Genomic DNA, 24,734 nt, shown 5'->3' with positions numbered 1-24,734 from the left:
GTATTTGGGTTACACAGGTATATACATTTGTCAAAATTCATCAAATGATATACAAGTTTTTGTACTTTCACTGAATGTAAAGTTTACTTAAAAAGAAAACAAACACATATTAGATTCTAGTTAATGATATATGTGCTGAAAGATTTAATACGGAAGTGCACTCATTATCTGCAACTCACCTTGAAATGCACCAAAATAATAAGATAATAAGCAGATTGTAGCATGGATAGATATGTGATAAAGCAAAAACTGGCCAAATGTTAATTGTAGAATATAGGTATATTTCATAATTCTTTCAACTTTGTACTGTTTTGAATTTTTTTTTAAAGATTTTACTTATTCTGAGAGATAGAAAGAGGCAGAAACATAGGCAGAGGGAGAAGCAGGCTCCCATCGGGGAGCCTGATGCTGGACTTGATCCCAGGATCCCAGGATCACACCCTGAGCCAAATGCAGATGCTCAACCACTGAGCGACTCAGCTGCCCCTTAAAATTTTTTATAATATAATGCCAGCCAAGAAAATAATTAAAGTGATATAAAGATATTTTTAGATAATCACAATTTGTGAGAATTTGTCCACATTGGAGATGCACTAAACGACATTTTAAAGAAAGTTTTTCAGGCTGAAGTAAAATAATACCAGATGAAAACCTGGATCAAAACAAAGAAATAAAGAGCTCAGGAAATGGTAAATATATGGTTAAATGTAAAATAATTTTTCCTCATTTCTCAAGGTCTTAAAGATAACTTTTACAGTGAAAAATGATAATAATGCATAGTCATATTTATAATACATGCAAAAGTAACTATAAATTGCACAATGAATGATAATATCTACAGGATGGGAGGAAGGTGAACTGAAGCATATTATCTAAGATTCCTACCTTATATGTGAATTGCCATATTAATTCATGGAAGTTGGATAAATTAAGGATATATAGTGTAATCATATATATTATACCACAATCATATATATTATATACATACAAAAACAAATAAGACAAAATAAAATAGTAAAAAACCCTCTGAGCCACTGACTCCAAGCACTTATTTAATAGTAGTTCTTTTATGAGTTGACACTTTATAATTTATCAACTCAACAGTTTCTGCTTTTCAAATATTTCCATATAGGAAATTGTACAAATTTCATCACTGTTTTGTTGCTCTTTTGTCTTTTACGAGTGTAGATAATACCACAGCATAAAATTAAAGTGATCCCTTGAAGTCAGTGCAATTGCTAAGTTGAGTTAGTTTACTAAAGAGTTCTCTTCTCACTTACTGAAGGAAATAATTTGTTTAGTAGAGGGGAAAACAATGAATAAATGAAAAAATGCTATAACAGTTGGCCGTTGAGGTTATACACAGGTGACTTCTAAATAGAAAGTTTTCATAGGTACAAATGATTTCCCCACACAGCTGACTTCTATCATCTCTCAGATGATTCCCAAATTCTCAGTGCTATTTAAAAAAACAATCTTTCAAAAGTATATAATTTCTTACCTCAGTTGTAAAATTAGGATATGCAGATATTTCACCTTTTCTTTCCAAGGTGTTAAAATAAAGCTTAAAAACTACTACTTTTCATTCCTTTTCACAATGACCTCATCCCTTTAAAACAAAGCATAGAAGAAATATATCTTCCTCCACCAGTTATTTAACTTCTTATATCAGATAATTGCAAATTGGCTGTTCAAAGGCTAAAGTTAGCCCATTATTTTGTTTTGTTTGGATCGTGATGTTTTAAAATTTTTTAATTACTTGAAAATGTTTAAAATTGAAAGCTAGTACCACACTGATGAATGAAAAAAAAAGTCTTTACACAAACCCAACTGAACAAGAACAGCAAGTATTAGTTTACAAAGTCACAAAGTCATACTTCACAAATTGCTGGAAGTGGCTATAAAATCTGTTTTAATACCTCTTCAAAAATGAATCTCATTAGTCTCTTTGTGTATTCCCTCAAAGTGCCTATTTTCCTGACTGGACTTTTGTGGCCTCCTGGGAACTGTGCTCTTGAAAATGTTCTGATAAGAGTGTTTTGTCCTTTTGAGGCTCTGAACTACTCTAGCTTATCTAGAGAGATAGTTTGTATAAACAATATGATTTATGTGGAACACTTGCTTTCCTTTCGAGGGTCATTAACTGCATCAATCCTTTCCTTTCGACTGCATCATTAACTGCAGTCAATCACACAGACACTATGTGCCTTTGTGACGAAACCCTAATAATCCTCCACTTCTAGACTCAGACAAGCTTTTCTAATGGGCAATACTTGGCACATGTTGTCACAACTTGTTGCTTTTGCAATTAAGTACATCCTCTACAACTCTCCCGGAGAGGAATCCGGAAAGCTTGTGGCTGCTTTCCTTCATTCTTTGCCCCTTTATTTTCCCTTTATTGATTTTGTTTTGTCTCCTTTTGCTATATATATAAAAAAAAAAATAATGTAACCATTGAGTATATGACTTTCGAGTCCTGTAAGTGCTTCCAGTGAATCAATGAAACTGGGAATGGTCTTGGTGATCCCTGACACACCACAGTTCCCACCATCTCAGCCACAATAACTTACTAATATAGAAAAGAACACCAAATATCATACTTTCTAAAGACTATAAAATTTTCCCCAATAACCAAACTATGTTAGAGAGAATTCTAAGATGGTCCCCAAGATCCCTGCTCCCTGATACACACCCTGTATAACCCCTAAGGCTATGAATATGATGGACTTTACTCTCATGATCAAGCTGTTACATGGCACAGTTGACTTTAAAAAAGGGAGACTGTTTGGGTGAGCCTGACCTTATCATATGAATCCTTGGAATCTGGATCTAGAGATTAGAGACAGGAAATATGAAACATTCTAGGCATGAGTGAGATGTGATGAGGGAGATTCTCCATTGCTGTCTTTGGAGATGGAGAGGGCCACATGACAAGGAGTGCAGATGGCTTCCAGAAGCTGAGAGCAGCCTCTGGTTGATAGCAATCAAGGAAATAGGGACATCAGTCCTATCATAGGAAGGACCTGGATTCTGTTAATATTCTAAAATGAGTTTAGAAGTAGATTCTTCTCCAGAAGAATTCCCCCCAGAACCACGAGAAAGGAAATGAACAATTTGTTTATTCATTCTATGTTTAAAAAATATTTCCAAGAAAATAATAAACAAATCACCAAGATAACACTTACATCAGACTATCCAACCAAAACTCATCTGCTTGGGAAATAAAATTATGGCACATGATTAAAAGAAAATAATAGGGAAATATAGTTTGAACTGTATGACTAAACTAAAAGCATAATCAGTTCATTCAATTGTTTATTTACAACACTTTAACTATATGCAAACTCCTTTGCTGACAATTTTAGGAGACAGAAAAATTTAAAAATTATAGTATGCATGTTAAAAATTGTATGATTGGTTAAGGAAGGCAAATCATAGCTTCCTTAATTTTAAAATTACAAGCAAACAATTATTTTTATTTATTTATTTATTTGAAAGAGAGAAAGCGGACACACATACAAGTGTGAGTAGGGGGAGAGGCTGAGACAGAGAGGAAATCTAAAGCAGACTCCCCATTGAGTGTGGAGCCAGATGTGGGGTTATCTCAGAACCCTGAGACTGTGACCTGAGGTGAAACCAAGAGTGGGTGCTCAACCAACTGAGCTATGCAGGTGCCCCTGCAGACAATTAAATTATAAGCTAAAAGGGAGAAGGCACCTTACAGCTGGAGAGATACAATGTAATAAAGAAATTTGGAGTAGGAAAATAAAATTTTTGCTTTGGTTTAGTGGTATGGTATAGAGATCGAGGTAAGTGAACAACTTAAAAAAGTGCTATACATCATGACAAAGATTGGAGATATACTTTTAGACAAAAAGACAGCTCTTCATGTTGTATTTCAATTGTCTGGCACTCCGTCTTCTCAACGATCTATGGGTAACAATAAAAACTACTGGCATAATTCAGACAATATTTCAAAATAGTTTAGAGAGTTCGATTGAAGTCAGATCAAATGCCTATAAAATGCACTCCCTCCCACCCCCGCCCCACACACAAATGGAGAGCCACCTAATGTTTTATAGCAGGAAATGGACTGATTTTTAAAAATAATACAGCAGCAGAAAGTAGTAACAGTATACTAACGACTAATGGCAGGAAGACCAGTTAGGAGAATGTTGTCATGAGATTGTCAAGCAGTTTGTTAGTGAAGGCCTGAACCAAAGAATGCAAAAGCAGTAGAGATGTGAGAAATACCACCAAGGTTGTATTAAAGATACAGGACGACTGATATGATATAGAGTACAGGTGAAGGAGAAAGCAAAAGATAGCTGTAAGATTCCAAGCCTGAGTGAAGAGCATTTTTAGCATTATTTTCCATCCTTAAACAAAACAAGTAAAATAGGAAGAAAAATATACATCAGTTATATAAATCTCTAAGTTACTTGACTACACTATAATGATTTCAAATGAATTTTGAAACTAGGGGCCTTGAAAGAAAAAAAAAATGTATGAAAGCCTGAACTTCCACCATCAGGTTATTTTCTAAAATAAGAATATCTACTATCCATTTCTCATGACTGTGACCTGTGGCTCATTATCCATCTGTAGACTGTACTCTAGAATATGTCCAAAATTCTTTGTGGAGTATCTAATTCAGTGAGTAGACAATCTTTTAATAGGGACAAATAAAACTTACTCATCCGAGTAAGTCTGATCATGTTTTCCATCAAGCTAGGGAACAGCTGCAGACATAGCCTGCTTCCCATCAAAGTCTCCATGTATAACCATGTATAACCTCTGCTATGCTGATGGTTCTCTGGTAAATTTTCAAAACCATAACCCTAAAAACATATGACAAACATTTTATTAAAGAAACATGCCTGCACTACTCACCCTGCATTCACTTGCAAATTTAAGGACAATGCAGAAACTTTACTCCAAGTGCCAAAACACTGCTGAATATCTGTCTATGAACTACACTTGCTGACACTGTTACAGATTAAGCAAAAGTACATGCTCTGAATAACACTAACACAAAGGGGAAATACTTTCCAAATAGCACCTAGTGTTAAAAGGCAAACCATTTCCTCATGCTTGCTTTAATAGAAGTGATGAAGGTATGTCTCTCTTTTTTAACATTCTCGGGAAATATTTCAGAAAGAAGTTGAGATTTAAGTTTCCCCACTTTTCAGTATCTTGAATATGGCTTTAGGGTAGCAATTAAATAGATTCACAGGCACCAAATATGAGATGACTTCAAACAAACCTTCCAAATGCTGTACTTTGTTTCTTGAAACCTACTGGTTATAGGAGTTTAATTGAATTCTATGCTTCTATGTTTCCAACAAATAATTTTGATCATTTAACTGAAACTGGAGAGAAATATTGGCAAGATCAAACTCTGGCACAAGTAACATATAAAAGCCACTGAAAAGAGAGCAGCATTCTCCAAAGATTAACTCTTCATATTCAAGCTTGAATAAACTATAACGAAAATGGTGAGTTTTCTCTTTCAAACCAGATCAGCAAACTATCTGTACAAATAACAGTATTTTATAAGAGACTGACTTGATAAATACCTCCAGGTCATAGCACAAAATCATTATTTTCTATTTGGATAACATGAACACTTAAAAAGAGTTTTAGAGCCATTAAAATGATAGGGAAAAAAAGAATACTTGGTGTTCTAGTAGGATCTTAAACCTCAAGATAGTCTGAATACATTTGTAATATGAATTACTACTATGATGTTTTAGTCCAAAATTGCTTAGTTCAATGATATTCAATGTGTTATGAAAAAAAGTGAGTAAATTGGCATTAGGTGCTTCACTCAAAGTTTCTAGTTTTCATTTTCCTACTCCCCATCTCACTAATTTTACAAGAGTTAAATTTTTCTTCAAAATATAAATCTGTAAGATATATGCCTTGGATGATATTTAAGTTTAGACAATGAACTGCAAATAACTACCAGACAACTGGCAGCTTACAGTTTTACAACAGTTAGAGACAGATGGACAAGTAAAAACCATGGTCTCAAATTGCAAGCCCATCTAAGTAGATTTCCTGTTTACTTTGTATCAGCCTCTCTTACAGGTGCAGGGTGCTTACTTCTGGCAGTAGGGGAAATTTATATGATTTGTAAGCCATCAGAACATCTCACTTTCCGTAAACAGGTTATAGAATTAATTAAAATTGCAGCACAGCAACTCTGCACATGAAATCTGTTCTGTTACTAGTAACAAATGTAATCCAAATATGTGGAAAGTCAAATGGTTTTCAACAAAGCTAGTTTAGATGGATGGATCAGATAACAACTTGGATCTGAACCTGACAGAACCATGTCTACTCAAAGGCAGTAAGTGCTGAATGTTATACTCTAAAATGAATGAAGAAAATACTGAATTTTAGTCTGTTACAGAATGATTAGAAAATAGTACTTACAAAATGTTTAGATATATCTTACTTGAAGAAGTTACAAAGATCCATAAAAACTACTGTATGTTATATGGAAAAGACTATTAGAAATATAAATGGCACGAAAGACAATATGAAACCTGCATTTAATCCAATCCTACTCCTATTTATCTATCTACCCAACGAATATGCTTCCATCTGTAACATTCTGTCCTCATGAAGACACATAGAAAGGCATTAAAGAAAGGTGGCTTCTTTATACCTTCATATTATTCAAACTACTATCAGGGTCATCGGATTTATCTCTAAAACAAAATAGAGGATGATGAACACAGAAAAGTAAAACTTTCCACAAGCTTATGGATTTAATCTTATCGGCAAAGCAGTACCAATTGTATTCTTATATAGTAAAGTAAAAAAAGTAAAAGTAAAAAAAAAAAAAGTAAAAGGAAAGAATGAGGTAAAATTATGAACATGGAAATTTGTCTTCTGAGTCTCCAGCTTTTTCTCTTCTGTCTCAGTTTTTTTAGTAAGCAAAGGAAGGACAAGTATGGGCAGAGAGGGAAATTTCAAGATCAGAAGGAACATTCTATGGTTACTATCACCCTGATGACCAGAGAACTACTCTAGTTGTAGCTTATAGGATCCTCTAGAATGGCTGGGAGCACAAGCCCAGGGGTAACATCAATTTTCAGAATGTAGATCAATTCTGATCTCAGTAAAGCCATGTCTATGAAGACCATATTCTACCTTTAGTACTTCTGGATATTCCCTTAATTCTCTACCTTTTCTTCATAGTACAAACATCTTGCTTTCTTCTGTCTCAACTAGCCTAAACCAATACCAAATAATTTTAAGAACTTTATTTTTCAATTAGTGTTCATTGTTCGCTAGTATTTCACTCCCATTTTTGTTTGTTGTTTTTAAAGTACTTGTATGATCTCTAAGACTTCTGTGATAGCCTGCCTCTAAGGTGATCCCCAATAAATGGTGACTTCTGAGATTCACATTCTTATGTAGTCCTCTGCCACAGTCACAAAATGCACTGAAGCTTCCACTTTGTTTTCTTTTCTCTCTTAGATTGCTCACTCTGAGACAAGCCAATCCCATGTTGTAAGGATACACAAGAGACCAGTGGAAAGACCCACAGATGGGGAAGAATTAAAGATTAAAGTAAAAAACTGGCACCAAATGAGTGTGCTATCTTATTAGATCACCCAGCCTGTCAAGCTTTCAGATGACTACAGAACCATTTGAGTGCAACCTCATGAGATCCTGAGTTAAAACCACCTAGCTAATTCATTCCTGAATTCATTCATTCTTGACCCAGAGAAATTGCATGAAATGATAAATGTTTTTAAACCACTAAGTGGTGAAGTAATGGTTAAGCAGTACAACTAATTCATACTATTTCTTCTTATTGAAAGAAAGAAATACAAATAGGTATGCCATTGGATCAAGCACCTTCTTTAACAACATAATATTGTTGCTATATGAGGGATTTAGAACTCAAGCCAAATAAATAAGGAAAAAGGTTGGTTTTTTTTTTGATTGAGGCATAATTCACATAGGTGAAATGCACTGCACACATCTGATGTGTATATTTCAGTGAATTTTGAGAAGTTTTTTAAAAAAATTTTTTTGAGAAGTTTTGCAAGAACATGTACCAGACAAGTAATACCTTGATCACGATGTAAAAAATTTCCATTGCTCCAGATAGTTTCCTCAAGACTATTTTGAGTCAGTTCTTTTACTATCACTTCCCCCAACCAGAGTTGAGTACTGTTTTTATATTTATCACCATAAATTTTGATCATTCTAGAACTTAACATAAACTTTCGTTATTCATTAAAGGGATATTTTTCATGATTTTTAGTTAGTTTCACAAAATGTGTAAAGAAATTCATTTAGTAGTATATCTGTAACATATATACCACATACTCTTCTTGCCAGGAATGCCTGAGACAGAAAGTAAAGTTCCTGAGTCACTGAAATAATTGAATTTAAACTATATCATTAGATTCCACCCAAGCTATGATTATTATTTCTCTCTACTCTTCAACATGGCCTTTCCTTAACACAGTTCATTGTGTTCCTAAGAATACCAGCATAGTAGTTATTAGATACCACTCCCAGAAAAATACTCTTAATCTCAGCTAGAGAAATGCTTAGTACTAAAAGCATTTCAAATTTTCATATATATCATCTCTTTAGGAATTCTTTTTATCAAGTACTTTGGAGAACTCCTACCTCACAAAAACTGAATGCTGGACAATGTCAATTTTGGATTTCTTTGGGGCCTGTGCATTAAATTTACCAAAATAAAAATTTGCACCTGGATTTTATCATTAAACAAGTAACAGAAGAAACGAAAACTCTACCGTTTCTTGTTACATCTTTTTGTTTGCCAATTTCTGCATTTCATTTAATTGTCCTGATATTACACAGTACCTCACGGGTTTCCTTTCTCGAAGCAAGTCTTCTAGACTCCGTTCACAGTGTTCAGCTACCACCACCAGTCTTTCTGAATAAAACAAAGCAAATCCACTTTATATCTGATTAACAAAACATTTAATAACAAAATAATATAGTTCATTAAAAATACAGTATTAGTAGTACTGTAAGAGTTTTTCAAACTCTGTATTAACTACATAATTGTCAAATCTATAGAACACAATAAATGTGTAATAAAACAACACATTAAATAAGAATTGCATGTCATCTTGTGTTTTTGTCTAGAGTTTCTCCCATGTGCATCAGGAAAAACAGATGGAAAGTTTTACCTTCGGAAGAAAGGAGTAACCCTTCTTCTGACACAGATTAGGAAAAGGAAAAGCTTGGATGAAGATATAAAGAAATTTTGAAGTGAAGGGGAAATTGGGAGCTAGGGACAAATTGTTTTGGCAGTCTGGTTCAAACACAAGGTTTTGCAACTGAGTTCAGAAACCTGAGAAAAGTAGAAATGTTCTGAATCATGACTATGAAGAAAGAACAGAAAATTGATTTGGGATTATTTGTAACATCATGGAACCTGCTGAGATTAAGTAATAATATAAAATTTTGGTGGGCACCACCAATATCATGATGTAACTTTTATTTTCCAACAGATTAAAGAATAAGATAGGATAGTTCTGAAGATCAAACCATACATTTCTTTTTTCTCATCAGTTATCCTTAATGACTAACACATTGTCTGACTTTTTTGTTGTTGTTGTTTAATGAATGCATGTATGAGGAGTGAGAGGAAGTACAACTGGGCCTCCAAGTGGTTGGAAATCTGACAAGGTTATTTCAGGAGAGATCAAGGGTCTAAAAGAAATTGGAGTTCTGTGAATATCTATGCAAAATGGGTTTTAAGTTAGATAAGGAAGAAGGTTTACACAAAATATAGATGGCAGACTAGGATGAAACAAAGAAGAAAGAATGCAAAGTGGTTGGGAATAGTGATCACTGCGAAGAGTTTTGATGAAAATGAAAAGTAGGAAAGGTAGAAAAGGCCAGAGAGCAGAAGATGGAAAAGGAGAATTCCAGAGCAGTGATCCAGCAAAAGGGATAGCTATCAGTAACTACTAACTCAAGGTATAGTCTTGCATGTGGGAGCAGAGATGAAGGACAATGGTACACAGGTGATCATGTAAAGTATGAGCGCAGTATATTGCATGGGTCAAATTTTGGAAGCTTGAAGCTGTGAAGTGGTAGCATTATACAGAATGATCTGAAACAGAAAAATTAAAAATGCTTTAAATGAAAGTGAAAGACTCCAAGTGATCTAAACAGGAACTTAAAGGAAATTAAATTTGGAAGAACATTTAATGGGGGGGGGGGGGGAGGAGGAAAAAGAGAGTAAAAAAGAAAATCAGTTCAATAAAGAAAAAAAGCACACAAATTGGAACTTGAAGCAATTGAGTACAACTATGAAGTTCTCGGAGGAAAAAGCAAATACAATCAGAAAACCAAATGGGAAACTGCTGCATTCCTTCACTTTCATCTTACAACATTTAGTCAGTTTTCCTAACACCTATCTGGCTGCTTCTCCTCCGTCTCCTCTGTACAATGGCACTTCTTCTACCCAAACTGAAATGCTTCTAGTTCCTCCACCTTTGATTCTGGGTCTTTGTACTGTGTTTCCTCATTTATTCCCAAGGCTGAAAATCTGCAAATTTTATTCCAAGTCCAGAACTCTCTTCTGCATTCCAGTCTTTTATAGATAATTTTTTGCTTTGATATAAAAGTCGCCTCAAACTAGATAACTCAAACTGAACTTACACTTTGCTCTCCAAGCCTGTTTTTGAGTGCTATTTCAGACCATCCTGCCAGCTGCTCTGGCTAGAAACTTAGGAGTAATCTACCTTTCTCAAATAAAAAATAAAATAAAATAAAAAAAAGTCCCACTATTCCTATCTCCCAAATGCTTCCAGAATCTGTAGTTTGCTCCACTCACCACAAAGTGGGTCCAAGTCAGTATCATCTAAATATTAGATGAGAGTACAATGTGCCCTAATTGATCTCACATTAATTCTTATTACCCTCCATCATATTTTCACACTAAAGTCTACATGATAAAATAATAATAGTAAATCTGAGTACCATAACTCCCTCTCTAGCTTCATCTTTTGTTACTTTGGTTTATCAACTTCCGGTCGTGCTGGCCTTCCCCCCCCCCCCCCCTGCATCTTGCTGAAGGTACCAGCACCTGTGTTCCCATTGCCTGAAATGATCTTCCCCATTCTCCTCATGATAGGAGCCAACTCCTATCATGAAACACAGTGGTTAAGAGTAGACCCTTCTGTTTAAGCTCAAATCCCAGGTTTACCACTCATTAGCTATGTGACCTTGGAGAAGTCAGCTATCTTTCTATGCCACAGCTTCCTCTTTAAAATGAGGGAAACAATAGCATCTATCTCACAGAGTTGTTAGATTGAAGTAAGTTAATACATAATAAGGATCAACAGTAGTACCTGGTGGGGCACCTGGGTGGCTCTGTGGTTGAGTGCCTGCCTTTTGGCTCAGGCTGTGATCCACGGGTCCCAGGATTGAGTCCCACATCAGGCTCCTTGCAGGGAACCCGCTTCTCCCTCTGCCTATGTCTCTGCCTCTCTCTGTGTCCCTCATGAATAAATAAATAAAATCTTTAAAAAAAATAGTGTCTGGCACGTAACAATCACAATCTAAGTATTTCCAATCATTATTATTCATTCTTAGTTAAATATGACTTCCTTAAGGAACTGCTTTACTGGTGCCTCCAAATCAATTTGCTCCTCCTGTAATATAATATATTCTACACTGTATTTTTCTTCAGCAGCACTTATTTCAACTCCAAGGATTTGTATACGTTTTTATTTAATGTCCTTTTTCTCCACTACATAATATGTTTCATTATGGCAGGAACATGCTGGTCTTATTCCAAATGTATCACCAGTATCTAGAACTGGCACCTCAAACATACAAGTATCTAATCTAAAAATACTTGTTAAATAAACTTGAGCAAAAGCACAATGTAGTTATTAGAAATGAGTAAGAGTCCTATATGATCTAAGTCATTATCTGAATAGAGATCAGTTGGGACACCTGGGTTGCTCAGTGTTTGAGCATCTGCCTTTGGCTCAGGGCATGATCCTGGAGTCCTGGGATCAAGTCCCACATCAGGCTTCCTTCATGGAGCCTGCTTCTCTCTCTGCCTGTGTCTCTGCCTTTCTCTCTGTGTCTCTGAATAAATAAATAAAATCTTAAAAATAAATAAATAAATAGAGATCTATCCTATGTAGAAAATTATACGCCTGCATTGTAACCTAGGCATAATAATGCCTCAATAGTGTTGATTTAATTATAAAAAACCTCACAATTTGTTAAAATGTGCAAGTTCCATTAATTTATAAATCTAAGTTGGATAGTCATAAGTCTCCATATCCATGAGAGACTTCCAAAGTGTTTGGCACTAGCCTAATTTGTCAGGCTTAAAATAATTTAGAAAAAAAAAAATTGTCAGGCTTCTTCTGGAAACTCCTTCAAAATATCATCAACCAGAGATTGCCAAAGCTTCAGGATTCTATGGAACTTTGAACCATTATTTTAATACAGCAGAGACCTAATCCTTGGCAGAATATCAAAGTTTCTCCCAGAGGTAATGGAATGTACACCAAAACAATGTTTCTAATATGAATCATTTTTTCAAGAAATCATTAGAGAGTCTTCATCCTGAAACTCTGGACCACTGTTTGAAAATAACTTCTGTTTGTTATAAAAACAATATAGTTTCACAGAATAAAATATGACAAAAATATCTGGGAATCATAATGTGCCAAATATAAGTCAGCAATGTAGTGGCATTATTTATAAAAAACAAATGTGACACTAAGATGAACTTTAAAGAGTAGAAGATGCAAGAACTGTGAAATAATCTTTCTTCTTACAAATATTTGATGAATGCAAGTATCACTGTGGTGTAAATACAGCCTGCACTGTATGTCTTAAGTCACTGCTAAGAAACTGAAGAGAGTACAATATTAAGCAAGAAAGACGATAAAGGAGTTGAATCAGGAGAGGGACTAAAAGAAAGATTTAAATTAATTTTTTTAATTTAAGAGAAAGATTAATGGTGAGTATGTTAAATGGAGGTTATTAGAATACAGTTACTGCATCATTCTTTTATTATTCACAATAAAAACAGACTGGTTCAGCAGGTTTAAAATATAAAAAAATATTTATTTATTTATTTATTTATTTATTTATTTTTATTTATTTATTTATTTATTTATTTATTTATGATAGTCACACAGAGAGAGAGAGAAAGGCAGAGACACAGGCAGAGGGAGAAGTAAGCTCCATGCACCGGGAGCCTGACGTGGGATTCGATCCCGGTCTCCAGGATTGCGCCCTGGGCCAAAGGCAGGTGCCAAACCGCTGCACCACCCAGGGATCCCTAAAAAAATATTTAGATAGTAAAAGTGACAAATATAAATTGTGCTTAGATTTTAACTAAATTAAAATTTATTAAATTAAAGTAACAATATTGTTACTAGGTCATCGTGATGGTTAGTTTTACGAGTCAATATGACTAGGCTGGAGTTTTCAGTTATTCAAACAGTAATCTAGGTGCTACTGTAAAAGTATATTGTTATAAATGATCAGGATCTATAATTACTAATTACTTCAAGTAAAGAAGATTATCCTAGACAATCTGGGTGATTCTGATTCAATCAGTTGTAAAGGCCTTAAGAGCAGAATTGAGGCTTCTCTGAAGAAGAAATTCTGCTCATGGACTGTAGCTTGTCCAAGAGTGACAGCCTGCCTCGCCCCATCAGCCACAGAAGCCAATTCTTTAGTAACTAATATCTTAATATGAATATCCTACTGGTTCTTTTTCTATGATGGAACTCTGAATTGATAGACACACTTAGGTTGAAAATTGCAGCTAGAGATATAAAATAAATTATAAGGTCCTTAACAATTCTATTATTCTCCACCTGAATTTCACATCTATTAATTAAAATAACTTTGTTTTTTATTTCACTACTAATCGCCAAAAGATTTCTGGGTAAATAATATCAAATAAAATGGGATGCATTACACCACTTATAATCCTCATTCTGTTTCTAAACACTGCTGAGATTTCAAGGTCAAAAGAAAAAAGAATAAATTTGTTAACTTACATATTTTCATGCTTTATTGTTTTTTTTTTTCTTTTAAAGATATTTTGTTCAACTTTTCTTTGAATAAATCAGGTTCTGAATTCTAATAAAATGTCCCCTATTCTTGAGTTTCAGTACTTCATTCTGAGTTAGGAAGAAACTAACATTATCTTGAATCAGTTTTGAATAATCTACAGAAAAAGTGAAAGCTTGACTTATGAGCTAATCTAACATGAGAAAACATAATGTTACTAAAACAGACCACATGTCACACATAACCCCAAGTGAAAATGGAAAGGTGGGGGAATTGACAATGCAAGATATGTGATAACTATGCAGCAAGAACAAAATAAAAGGGGGAAAGAGAACCAAAATCAAAATTCTTTGATGAGACAATTAAGTGGAGTCCAAACCAAAATCATGTGGTGTTACATCATTGAGAAATATCTATTGTTCAAGGATATTGCTGAATAGAGCATTTTCAACTAAATGTAACTAAAATCACAGGAATGCTTTGGAACAAACAGACCCTTATATAAACTTATCAGTGATTTACTCCTTATGCATACAAGTTTTCAGGACAATGAATACTGCCAATATAAACAAGATAATCAAATTCCCTAACCTTTTGACAATCACTGATATTTTCATTCTAAGCAGCCAAACTTAAAATATACAACTACTATACATATCCATGACCTATGTTACCCTAGAAAAGAGGGCTGCTGAGATCTAGAAGCAGGGCAAGCAGGGGAAGGAATGTAACCAGCAATATGGTGGATAGGCCTAAGGGGACAACCCAGATTGTTGAGCTAGCTTCAACACTAATAGAGTCTAATAGTTTCTACGGAGATCAGTTTCTGACACTGATAACTAGAAAGAATGTTCCTGTGAAAGTTAGTAATATTGTTCCCCAAAGGGATTATGTCATAAGGTTCTCCCAAGTTCACTGTTTACAGGGGCTCATTTAGGTAGAGGGTGGAAAACAAGGAACTCAAGAAATATCTAGGACGACTGACTCATTATCCCAAGAAGAGGAAGTCTAGGAAGAACTGGATAGAAGCCAAGACTCCAGTCACATGATGTGAAGGTCTGAATAGTCTTCCAGACTTAGTAGAAAGAAATGAAAGGCACTTTAGGATACAAGAATGAAGAAATCCTAAGAACTAACTGGCAAGAGTTTGGGGAGATAGGCATACTTCAAAACTGCAGATGGAAAACAGCAACACTAATTATGGTCAACTACAAATGATAACTAGGATCTAGGATATTGCCAAGCTTTGCACCGAGTGGTTTTGAAACTGAGTCAATGTAATAATTGTAAATTATTTAGAATTTGTAATTAGATTGGTAGTGGCGGGAAGAGATGTCTGAGGCATTCAGGGATTGACAATATCTACCAATTGTTTGGCGATATAAAAAGCCCCAAATTTTTCCTATAATTTAAAAATATTTAGTTAATGTCATTGAAGCCATTCATCAAATAAAAGCTTTAGCTAAGAAAAAACATTTTTTTAAAAAACAACAAACTTGCCAAAAGTTCCCTTCTAGACTTTTGGCAAATGGCTAGAGCTATCTCTAGTCTCTTGTAGGTACAGTTACCACTCATCTTCATAGCTATACATAGGCAAATTAGAAAAAGTTCCTCTCCTCTCCAAATGAATTAGAGAAAAAGATTTCAGCTCCTCCTCATTGCATTAGTCAGAAGGTTTTGTGCAAAGCTCTATACAGTGTCTCTGAATGTGGGTCTCTGGATTGGTATACATGTGATATGGCATACCTGTAGAAACAGGTCAAATCAACTTTGGAGGGTTTATTGTCTACATTAGAACTTCTCCAGATTGTCTTTAAATAAAGAAAAAAAATTCTCCCCTTTCTTTACATTATGAATCCTTCTTGAGAATCTGATTAAAACTATGGACTCATTTTCCAAAAAATGCTTGTGCATACATGTACAGACATAAACAAAATTGCATCTAATTTCGAGGTTCGTAGATCTCCTGCTGACCATTCAAAGGACCCTGTGGCTCTTGGGTGTATTTTAAACTGTCAAATTTAGTGTACCTAGACGTTCACCCACAGAAAAATTGGGACAAGAAGCTACAGAGATTTCCACTAAGAGATCAATACAAAAAAGAATAAAGCAAATTTAGCCGATGTGTTGAAAACACTGTCCATAACAGCAAATGCAGGATATCTCAGATCCCATCCCCATACCACAGAAATTTATATACTAATGTCTCCATATAATACCTGAACATACAATATATTGTATGAACATTATAAAGCTCACAGCTGATCATTTTTCCAGATTTAAGTAAAAATTTAAAAATCAATTTAACATGTTGACTATTATTTTTTTTAAAGATTTTATTTATTTATTCATAGAGACAGAGAGAGAGAGAGAGAGGCAGAGACACAGGCAGAGGGAGTAACAGGCATCATACAGAGAGCCTGATGTGGGACTTGATCCAGGGTCTCCAGGATCACGCCCTGGGCTGCAGGTGGCACTAAACCGCTGTGCCACCGGGGCTGCCCAACATGTTGACTATTATGAATGTAATTTGAAGCAGATTTCCTTCTTTGCCTTGACCTATGAAAATTCTACAAAAAAATGTATGGTCCATGTGAAGAAACTATGTACTAATATGGTAACTTAATATCCAATTCTTTGTTTCTTTTCTCCCCATGCTGATTATATATATTTTTCACATACATACTGTATACATAAAATATAATGTGTATGTTTATATATTACTGTATATATGTCAACTTTTTTAGAAAAAAGTTTATAAAAAGTTAAGAAATGTAAATTCCTTTAAAAAGAATAAGAATGATTAATTAAAAATGATATTAAGATTTTCTTAGGAATATGTCAACAATAAAAATCTGCTATTCCATTTAGGCCACTGGTACCATTAAATGAAAGTAAATAAAACTTCACAGACAAAAAAGCTATCACTCTGTGTTCTAAAGTCCCCTATCCCACTAAAACTCTCTATATGGGAGTTTGATGAATATTTATATTCTTCAGTGTAGAACTCAACATTCTTTCCTTTGTACTCCCATGGCACAGCACATTGTACATCATCTGCTATAACAACTATTACTGTATGATAAATATGTTTTTATTTTTCCCTCTACTACTTCTAGAGCTGGGCAACTGGGATCCTATCTTCCTCATCTTCATATATCTGGCATCTAGCACAAGGAGGGCCATAGTATTAGGCAAGGTACTGTTAAAGCATTTTAACACCAGTGGACTGATGTTACTTAGGTGTATGACAAAACACAATATAAGAAATGTCAGAGTAGACAAGAAAGACCGGTTCCTATACAAATCTTCAACTCATCAATATCTTTATAACTTAAATCTTTACTTCAATTCTAGTTTTTCATCAGCTCTGCCCTCCAAGTTTATTCCCTGTGGAGAGAGAACCTTATGGCCTTAATATGGCCCAACTACATTCTCTCTAGAAAGGTTAGGCTTTTGTTGAATAGATCAAAGGCAAACTTGCATAGTAAAGGAGTTTCCTATAGAATAATGTATACTTTAATATGTCTGTGTGTGCATGAAAGCATATGTGTACATACATATAAATATGAAAAATCACAAATGTTTATTATCTGCAAAACAATTAACTCTTTTTATCACCTTCTTTCTCATGTCTCTTAGCAGGCCTCCTGACATACCTAAGTATTCAAGACACTAGGTATGTGATAGAGCTCTAAAGTATTTAAGGCATCAAATAGCTCTGATTTCTTGAAGTGTCAATATTTGCATTAACATACACTTATCTTAGCCTTAAAAATCTTCAGAAATATAATAAAATGTATTAGCATTCCACCTCTTTACTTACTAGTTGTGTAACCTTAGATTAGTTACCTAATTGCTCTGTATCTCAGTTTCCTTATATGTAAATTATAATAGTCCCTTTCTCATGGTAATGTTATGAGGATTAAGTTCATTAAAACATGTAAAGCACTTAGAAAACGGCCTAAAACACAATAAATACTCCATAAATATTAACCTAATAATATTTGTTATACAACATTTTCTACTCAAAGTCTGTAACATGTAAATGTTTTCAAAGCAAATATTTTTTGAAAGCCAGACTACTTGAAAGTATGATTTAGCCTATTTATCAGCAAAACAAAGAAAACGTTGTTTGCATTTTTTGTAATATTAAGTTCAAACACACAAAAATGCCATTTTTATAGGAAAAAATGTGTACATCAGCAAGTATATAGTTAACTTTCTCAAAGTATTTTGTTGGAAAATTAAATACATTTCACTAAGATGCACTTAAAATAATTTTCAGCAATGGAAGCTTAGCATGCAATTAAGTTTCCAAAAACAATTTTAAAATAATTAAAATATTGCCATCATAAACACCTTTAGGAGTCATGTAGATTGTATATTTGTGTCTTCCTGGACACCCCATTAATATGCTGAGACCTAATCCCCAGTGCAACAGTGTTTGGGAGTGGGACCTTTGGGAGATAATTAGGTCCTGAGGGCTCCGCCCTCATGAATGGGATCAGTGCTTTTATAAGAGACTGAGAGAACTTCCCGGTCGGTCCCATCCACCATGAAAAGATGGCTGTCAAGGAGGACGTGGGACTCACTAGACACGGACTCTTGTGGTGCCTTGATCTTGGACTTCCCACCCTCTAGAACTGGGAGAAATAAATGTTTGCTGTTTATTTGGTTTATGATATTTTGTTATACCAGTCCAAATGGATATGGAATATGGAAGAGCCTGACTATACTACTAAAAAGGTAGTAAACATCTTCCTGGTGAAACACTGACTTTTTAACCAATAGGATTCAACTTTTCTACTTTGATTTCCTAAATGTAATTTTGTATGAAAAGACTAATGCACCTCAAAAAAAAAAAAAAAATGAGTGACTCCTTTTTCATTTGAAGACAGCCCAGGTTAAAAAAAAAAAAAAAAAAATGAAGACAGCCCAGGTTATTACTTTCAATAATAAAATACAGTTAAATAGTTACTTCCAAAGTTTCGGACAATTAGAACTGACATTTTCTTTTTATAGAAGGAAAGAAATACACTTAGGGAGAGGTGATTTCCCTGAAAGAGAAAATTAAAAATCCTGATTCTCAGATCTGAAAAACATGAATCCCTCAAATGTAGTCATTCAATACTTTATTCAGCCAACAAACATTTACTGAATGCCTCCTGTGTGCTCAGTCCAGTACTGACTCTGAGGCCAGAGGTAAAAGTCATTAGTTCTTTTTTTTTTCCATAAGATTTTATTTATTTTTTTATTTTAGAGAGGGAGAGAGAGAGAACACACATGAGGCCTGGGGACGGGGAGAGGGAGAGAGAGAATCTCAACTAGACTCACTACTGACTGTGAAACCAAATGTGGGGCTCAGTCCCAGAACCCTAAGATCATGACCAGAAGCTGAATCAAGAGTCGGATGCTTATCTGACAGCCACCCAGGTACCCCATTTTGTCCTTTTCTTCAAGAACTAAGAATTCTCAGAAGAGACAAATTAAATAGAAATGAATAACAAAATATGATAAAAGCTATAAAAGAATCTAGGAAAGGGACTAAACTCAGATTGTAGGGAATGGAGCACAGTATAATCCAAGAAAAAAAAAAAAAAACAGCAGACTATAAACCCAGGCACATGTGAGGGGTCAAGACAATCAGGAAAGCTCGAAAGACTCAGTTTGGCTGGACTGAAGGTGAAGGCATACATGCACACACATACTGATCACTGCGTGTATTCAGTGCATATCTGTAACGTAATCAAGGTAACAGAATAAATACAAAAACAAAAAAGAAAAACTTACCATGCTTTCCTCTAGAAATATCCACATACTGGCAAAGTCTGGGATGGGTGATGGTCTTAAGGATTTGAAATCGCCCTAAAATTTTGATGGAATTTGGTGTAAGAGGAAGTCCATTACTTCCACAAACGTCATGTGGCAGAGCCGAGGCAAAGAAGGTAAAGGCACCCATTTCAGCATCCTTTAGGGGAAACATTTCAGAGTCCTACGTCTTCCAAGATGATCTGGAAAAGGAGAGAATTTTATGACACCTCAACCAAAAATTAAGCCAGTGTTTTCTAACCTTAACTATGATTAATATATAACTTGGAGAAAAATGCCAATCAGAACACTTCACCATAAAAAATATCAAAGTTAAAAAGTTCCAAGACAATATCAAAGAGGAAAAATCACCTAATCATAAATTTATATTATAACTCTAAATCATCATCAAAGATTTTCAATGGCATAAAAAGGAAAAATAGAACATTTCTTCTTCAATGACACCTGACAGTTTTAAGAGTCCAGAGGAAGTCTGTTACTGCATATTCATATCATAAGGATCTTCTGTTTACCTAAAGCTTGAGTAGAGAATAGACCATAAAGAACTTTTCCTTCTCATAGAGTGAGTAAAGTCAGGAAAGTGTCAATAACTTTTCCTTCTCACAGAGTGAGTAAAGTCAAGAAAGAGGAAATATAGATACCAACCATTAACTTTAAATTATCAGCGCCACTATTTTAATAGTAGTAAAAATTTAACTAGGCAACAGAGGCCTCTTAATTATTGATTGTTACTTAACAATCAATATTTGCTTTTGTGCTAGATATTTTATATGTGACCTGTTTTATTTATTTATTTAAACATTTTATTTATTTGAGAGAGAGAGAGAGAACGCAAGCATAAATGGGTTGGGGTCGGGGGTGGGGAGGAGAAAAGCAGAGGGAGAGGGAGAAGCAGGTTCCCGGTGAGCAGAGAGCCTAACACAGGGCTCAATCCCAGGATCCTGGAGATCATGACTTGAGTTGAAGACAGACACTTAACTGACTGAGCCACCCAGGCACCCCTACAAGGGACCTGTCTCAATTCTCTCAACAACCTTCAGAGATGTTATTGCCTCCAGCTTACAGATGTTTCATGTATATTTATCCGGAATGGTCCTATTGACATGGCCTGCAAAGCAAATAATACCCAAAGTAACCTGGAGATTAAGGAACTTGTTCCAAATCAATATGAATTGCATTAAGGCAATCACAACAACAAAAAAAGGACAAAAAAAAAAATCTTTCTCTCACCCAGGTGTCTCACTAAAAAGACATTCCATTGGTCAAGTACTGCATGCTTCCATTCTGAGCTTTCAAAATAAAAAATGCTGGAATTCTAAGTTGAAGTAATGGACCACTTTTCATGTCTGGAGAAATCTCATTAAAAACATTAAAATGATTTTAAAAATTTTTAAATTATTTTAAAAATAAAGAAGAGAACTGAAAAGGGCCATGAGCTAATGAAAGACTTCAAAAAAACTCCAATATAGCATTTTTCATTCAGGGGAGTATTGTCAAAAGAAGCAAAAAGCAAAAAAAAAAAAGAAGAAGAAGCTACAACCTGTATTATAGTCAAGAAGTCTGTTGGGCCTCTTTGAATTCAGAGGCTTCAGATCAGAGAAGCAGAAATAATGGGGAACATAAGTCAGAAGAGGATTTGAAATTAGAAAGATAATTTAAAGGGCTGAAGAATAAAAGACTTAACTCTGCCACTGGCCCTCCCAATCCTGGGTAGCTATTTATCCTCAAAGGAAAAAAAGGTAATATATAATGGGCAAAAAAATAAATTTAAAAAAATGTTGCCCTGGAGGCAACTGAAATAACATATGGAAAGGAAAACAACAAAAACCAAAACTGGGGACGCCTGGGTGGCTCACCGGTTGAGTGTCTGCCTTCGGCTCAGGACGTGATCCCGGGATCCAGGATCGAGTCCCACATTGGGCTCCTGCATGGAACTTGCCTCTCTGTGTGTCTCTCATGAATAAATAAATAAAATCTTTAAAACAAAAACCCAAAACTGGCTGAAACACATTTAGAAAGATTTGAGACGACATTACATCAGGAAGAATGGCAAAACATATTTCACAAAAGAGTAAAAAAGGAATTGCTGATACAGATGAACAGCCTCATTAATATTCAAGAAACTACATGGGAATTTATACTTGCCAGATAGTAAAATTAAGTAAAAATTAAGATATTTGATAATATATAATGTTAGGGGGATATGAAGAAATAGAACGTAAATTAATATAGTCACTTTGGAAAACAGTTTGACACTATTTTGCTATTCCCTCTGCAGAAACTCCTACACACATATAGAAAGGGACACATATGAGAATGGTCAGCATGGTATTGTTTCTATTATTCACAAGCTGGAAATTTAAATGTCCAAAGACAAGTGAATGGTTATGTAAATTGTGGTACATTCATCTGATAGAACAGTATACATGAAAGAAAATAAGTAAATTGCAGCAACATTTAGCAGCATAGATGAATCTAGAAATATAATGTTGAATAGGAAAAAACAGCATATAAAATGTATGTCAATATTCATAATATTCAAAAATAAGAAAAGCTAAATAATAAATAATTCAGGAATACATTAATATGATGTAATATTTTTTAAAAGTACAGGAATAATAATAATAATAGTAGTAGTAGTAGTAGTAGTAGTAGTAAAACTTGAGAATAGAGTTACCACTGTATGAAAAGCAGGAGTGAGATTAGGGGAGAATCCATAAGAAGCTTCAAAAATCTTGAGTAATACATTAGTTCTTAATCAGTGGGTAAATAGGTGCTCATGTTATTAATATGCTCCATAATTTCTATATTCCATATCTATATATGTGTGTGCTATATATCATGTTTCATATATCCTTTAAAATTCTGAGATGAAAAATTTAAAAAATACAATGAACTGTTTTTCCACAAAGGCCAAGAAAATCAGTAGAGAAAGGACAGTCTTTTTAGCAAATGGTCCTGGAACAACAAGATATACATATGGATAAAAAAATTAACTCTATTCCTACTATTATATCCATGGAAATCTGCAATGGATTATAGATCTAAATATAACGTAAAGGAATATCTTTGCAACCTTAGGGTAGGCAAAGACTTCTTAGACAGTATTAAAAAAAAAAAAAGTGCTAACTATAAAAGACAAACTTGATAAAGTAAACTTCATTGACATTAAAAACATCTGCACAACAAAAGGCACCCTTGAGAAAATGAAAATCCAAGCCAACGATAAGGAAAATGTTATTTATACTTATAAATACATATACATTACATTATATATATATATACACACACTGTTTATATCAAATACATGTATGTGTATATATGTGTATATATGAAAGTAGACTTGTACCTAGAATATATCAACAATGCTTACAACTCAATAATGAAAAGAAAATAAGTCAATACAAAAATAGGCAAAATCTTAAACATATATTTTCCAAAAGAGAACACACAAATAGACAATAAGCATAGGGAAAAGGTCTTAATCATAATCATCAGGAGAATGCAAAATTAAAACCACGAAACCATGCAATTTTACACCTACCAGAATGCCTAAATTAGAATGACTGGAAATACCAAGTGCTGAGGAAAATGTGGAAATGGAGGCTATATATTGCTGCTGGTGGGAATGTAAAAATTACACAAGAACTTTAGAAAACTTTTTGTAAAACTATTCCAAGGTTAAAAATACCCTCAGTTTATGACTCGAAAATCCCACTCCTACTAAATACTTATCAAAGAAAAATGAAAATAGCTGTCCATAAAACTACTTGTATGAGAATGTTCATAGCAGTTCTATTCACAACATCCCCAAATTGGAAGCAATGAAAATGTCACACAAGTGAATGTATAAATAAGTTGTTGCTTACTCATCTAATGGAATTCTACTCAACAACAAAAAAGAAGCAAACATGCCAAAATATATGTATCTCAAATACATTATGTTGATGAAAGTAGCCCCAGATCAGTTCACATTCTACAACTCCCTTTAAATGTAGTTTCAGAATTACACTTCAAAACTAGAGTGACAAAAATGATACATAATGCACTGGGCAAGGAAGATGGGATTGGGTAAAGAAACCTAGTTTCTTTTGGAGAGAAGTGAAAATGTTCCACATCTTCATTGGGGTGGTGGTTGTCACATGGATGTTTACATGTATCAAAATTCATCAAACTACTAATTAAAATCAGTGCATTTCAATATATATACATTTTATCTCATAAAAAATAAAACAATGAAATAAAATTAAGAGACGAGAAAGGAAAAATTAAAAATGAGTGGTTGGAAATTAAATTATTACCATGTTATATAGAAGTGTTGGAAAAGAAAGTTGAGACAACTTCTCAGAATATGGAACAAAAAGCAAATAGATGAAAACGTAAGAGAAAAGATAATAGACATATTGAATCAAACCAAGAATTCCAAAACCACTTTACAGGAGTTTCAAAGAGAACAGAGGAAAGACAAAGGAGAATAAATTATGAAATACAGAATAGGAGAAAATTCCCCACAGTTGAAGGAAAATATGTACTTCAAATTAAAAAGGCTTATAATATTAAGGAGGATAAATAAAAATAACCACACCGAGACATTTGTCTTAGCTCCTTTGAATGAATTCATTGCAAGAAGAATAAAGTCACAAGACACGTCATCATAACTTTTCAAACCATCATACAAAACTAAAATTTTTTAATCACTCCAGAGAGTGGTATTGAACAAACAGTTCAGGTACCAACAAGTTAAGATTAAGACTGTCATTCTCATCTTTTCATGAGCAATAGTGAAAGAAGACAAGGAAGCCTTGAAAGACTTAAAGCGACATAAT

General features: G+C 34.2%; 1 protein-coding gene across 4 annotated transcripts in view; it reads right to left on the bottom strand.

Annotated features, from left to right (window-relative positions):
* The window catches only part of TBCK (TBC1 domain containing kinase), a 219,810-nt gene that overhangs the window by 192,645 nt on the left and 2,431 nt on the right, over positions 1–24,734 (bottom strand). For all 4 annotated transcript variants that reach the window (XM_026017616.2, XM_026017615.2, XM_072755530.1 and 1 more), the window contains exons 2-3: positions 19,870–20,090; positions 8,866–8,938 (exon numbers count right to left, since the gene is read on the bottom strand). In XM_026017616.2, coding sequence (XP_025873401.1) covers positions 8,866–8,938; positions 19,870–20,062 — 266 coding nt within the window. In that variant the 5' untranslated portion in view covers positions 20,063–20,090. The remainder of the gene's footprint in view (positions 1–8,865; positions 8,939–19,869; positions 20,091–24,734) is intronic.

The sequence above is a fragment of the Vulpes vulpes genome, chromosome 4 (genome assembly GCF_048418805.1).
Source record: "Vulpes vulpes isolate BD-2025 chromosome 4, VulVul3, whole genome shotgun sequence".
Taxonomy (NCBI): domain Eukaryota; kingdom Metazoa; phylum Chordata; class Mammalia; order Carnivora; family Canidae; genus Vulpes; species Vulpes vulpes.
This window is presented reverse-complemented; position numbering and strand designations above follow the sequence as displayed.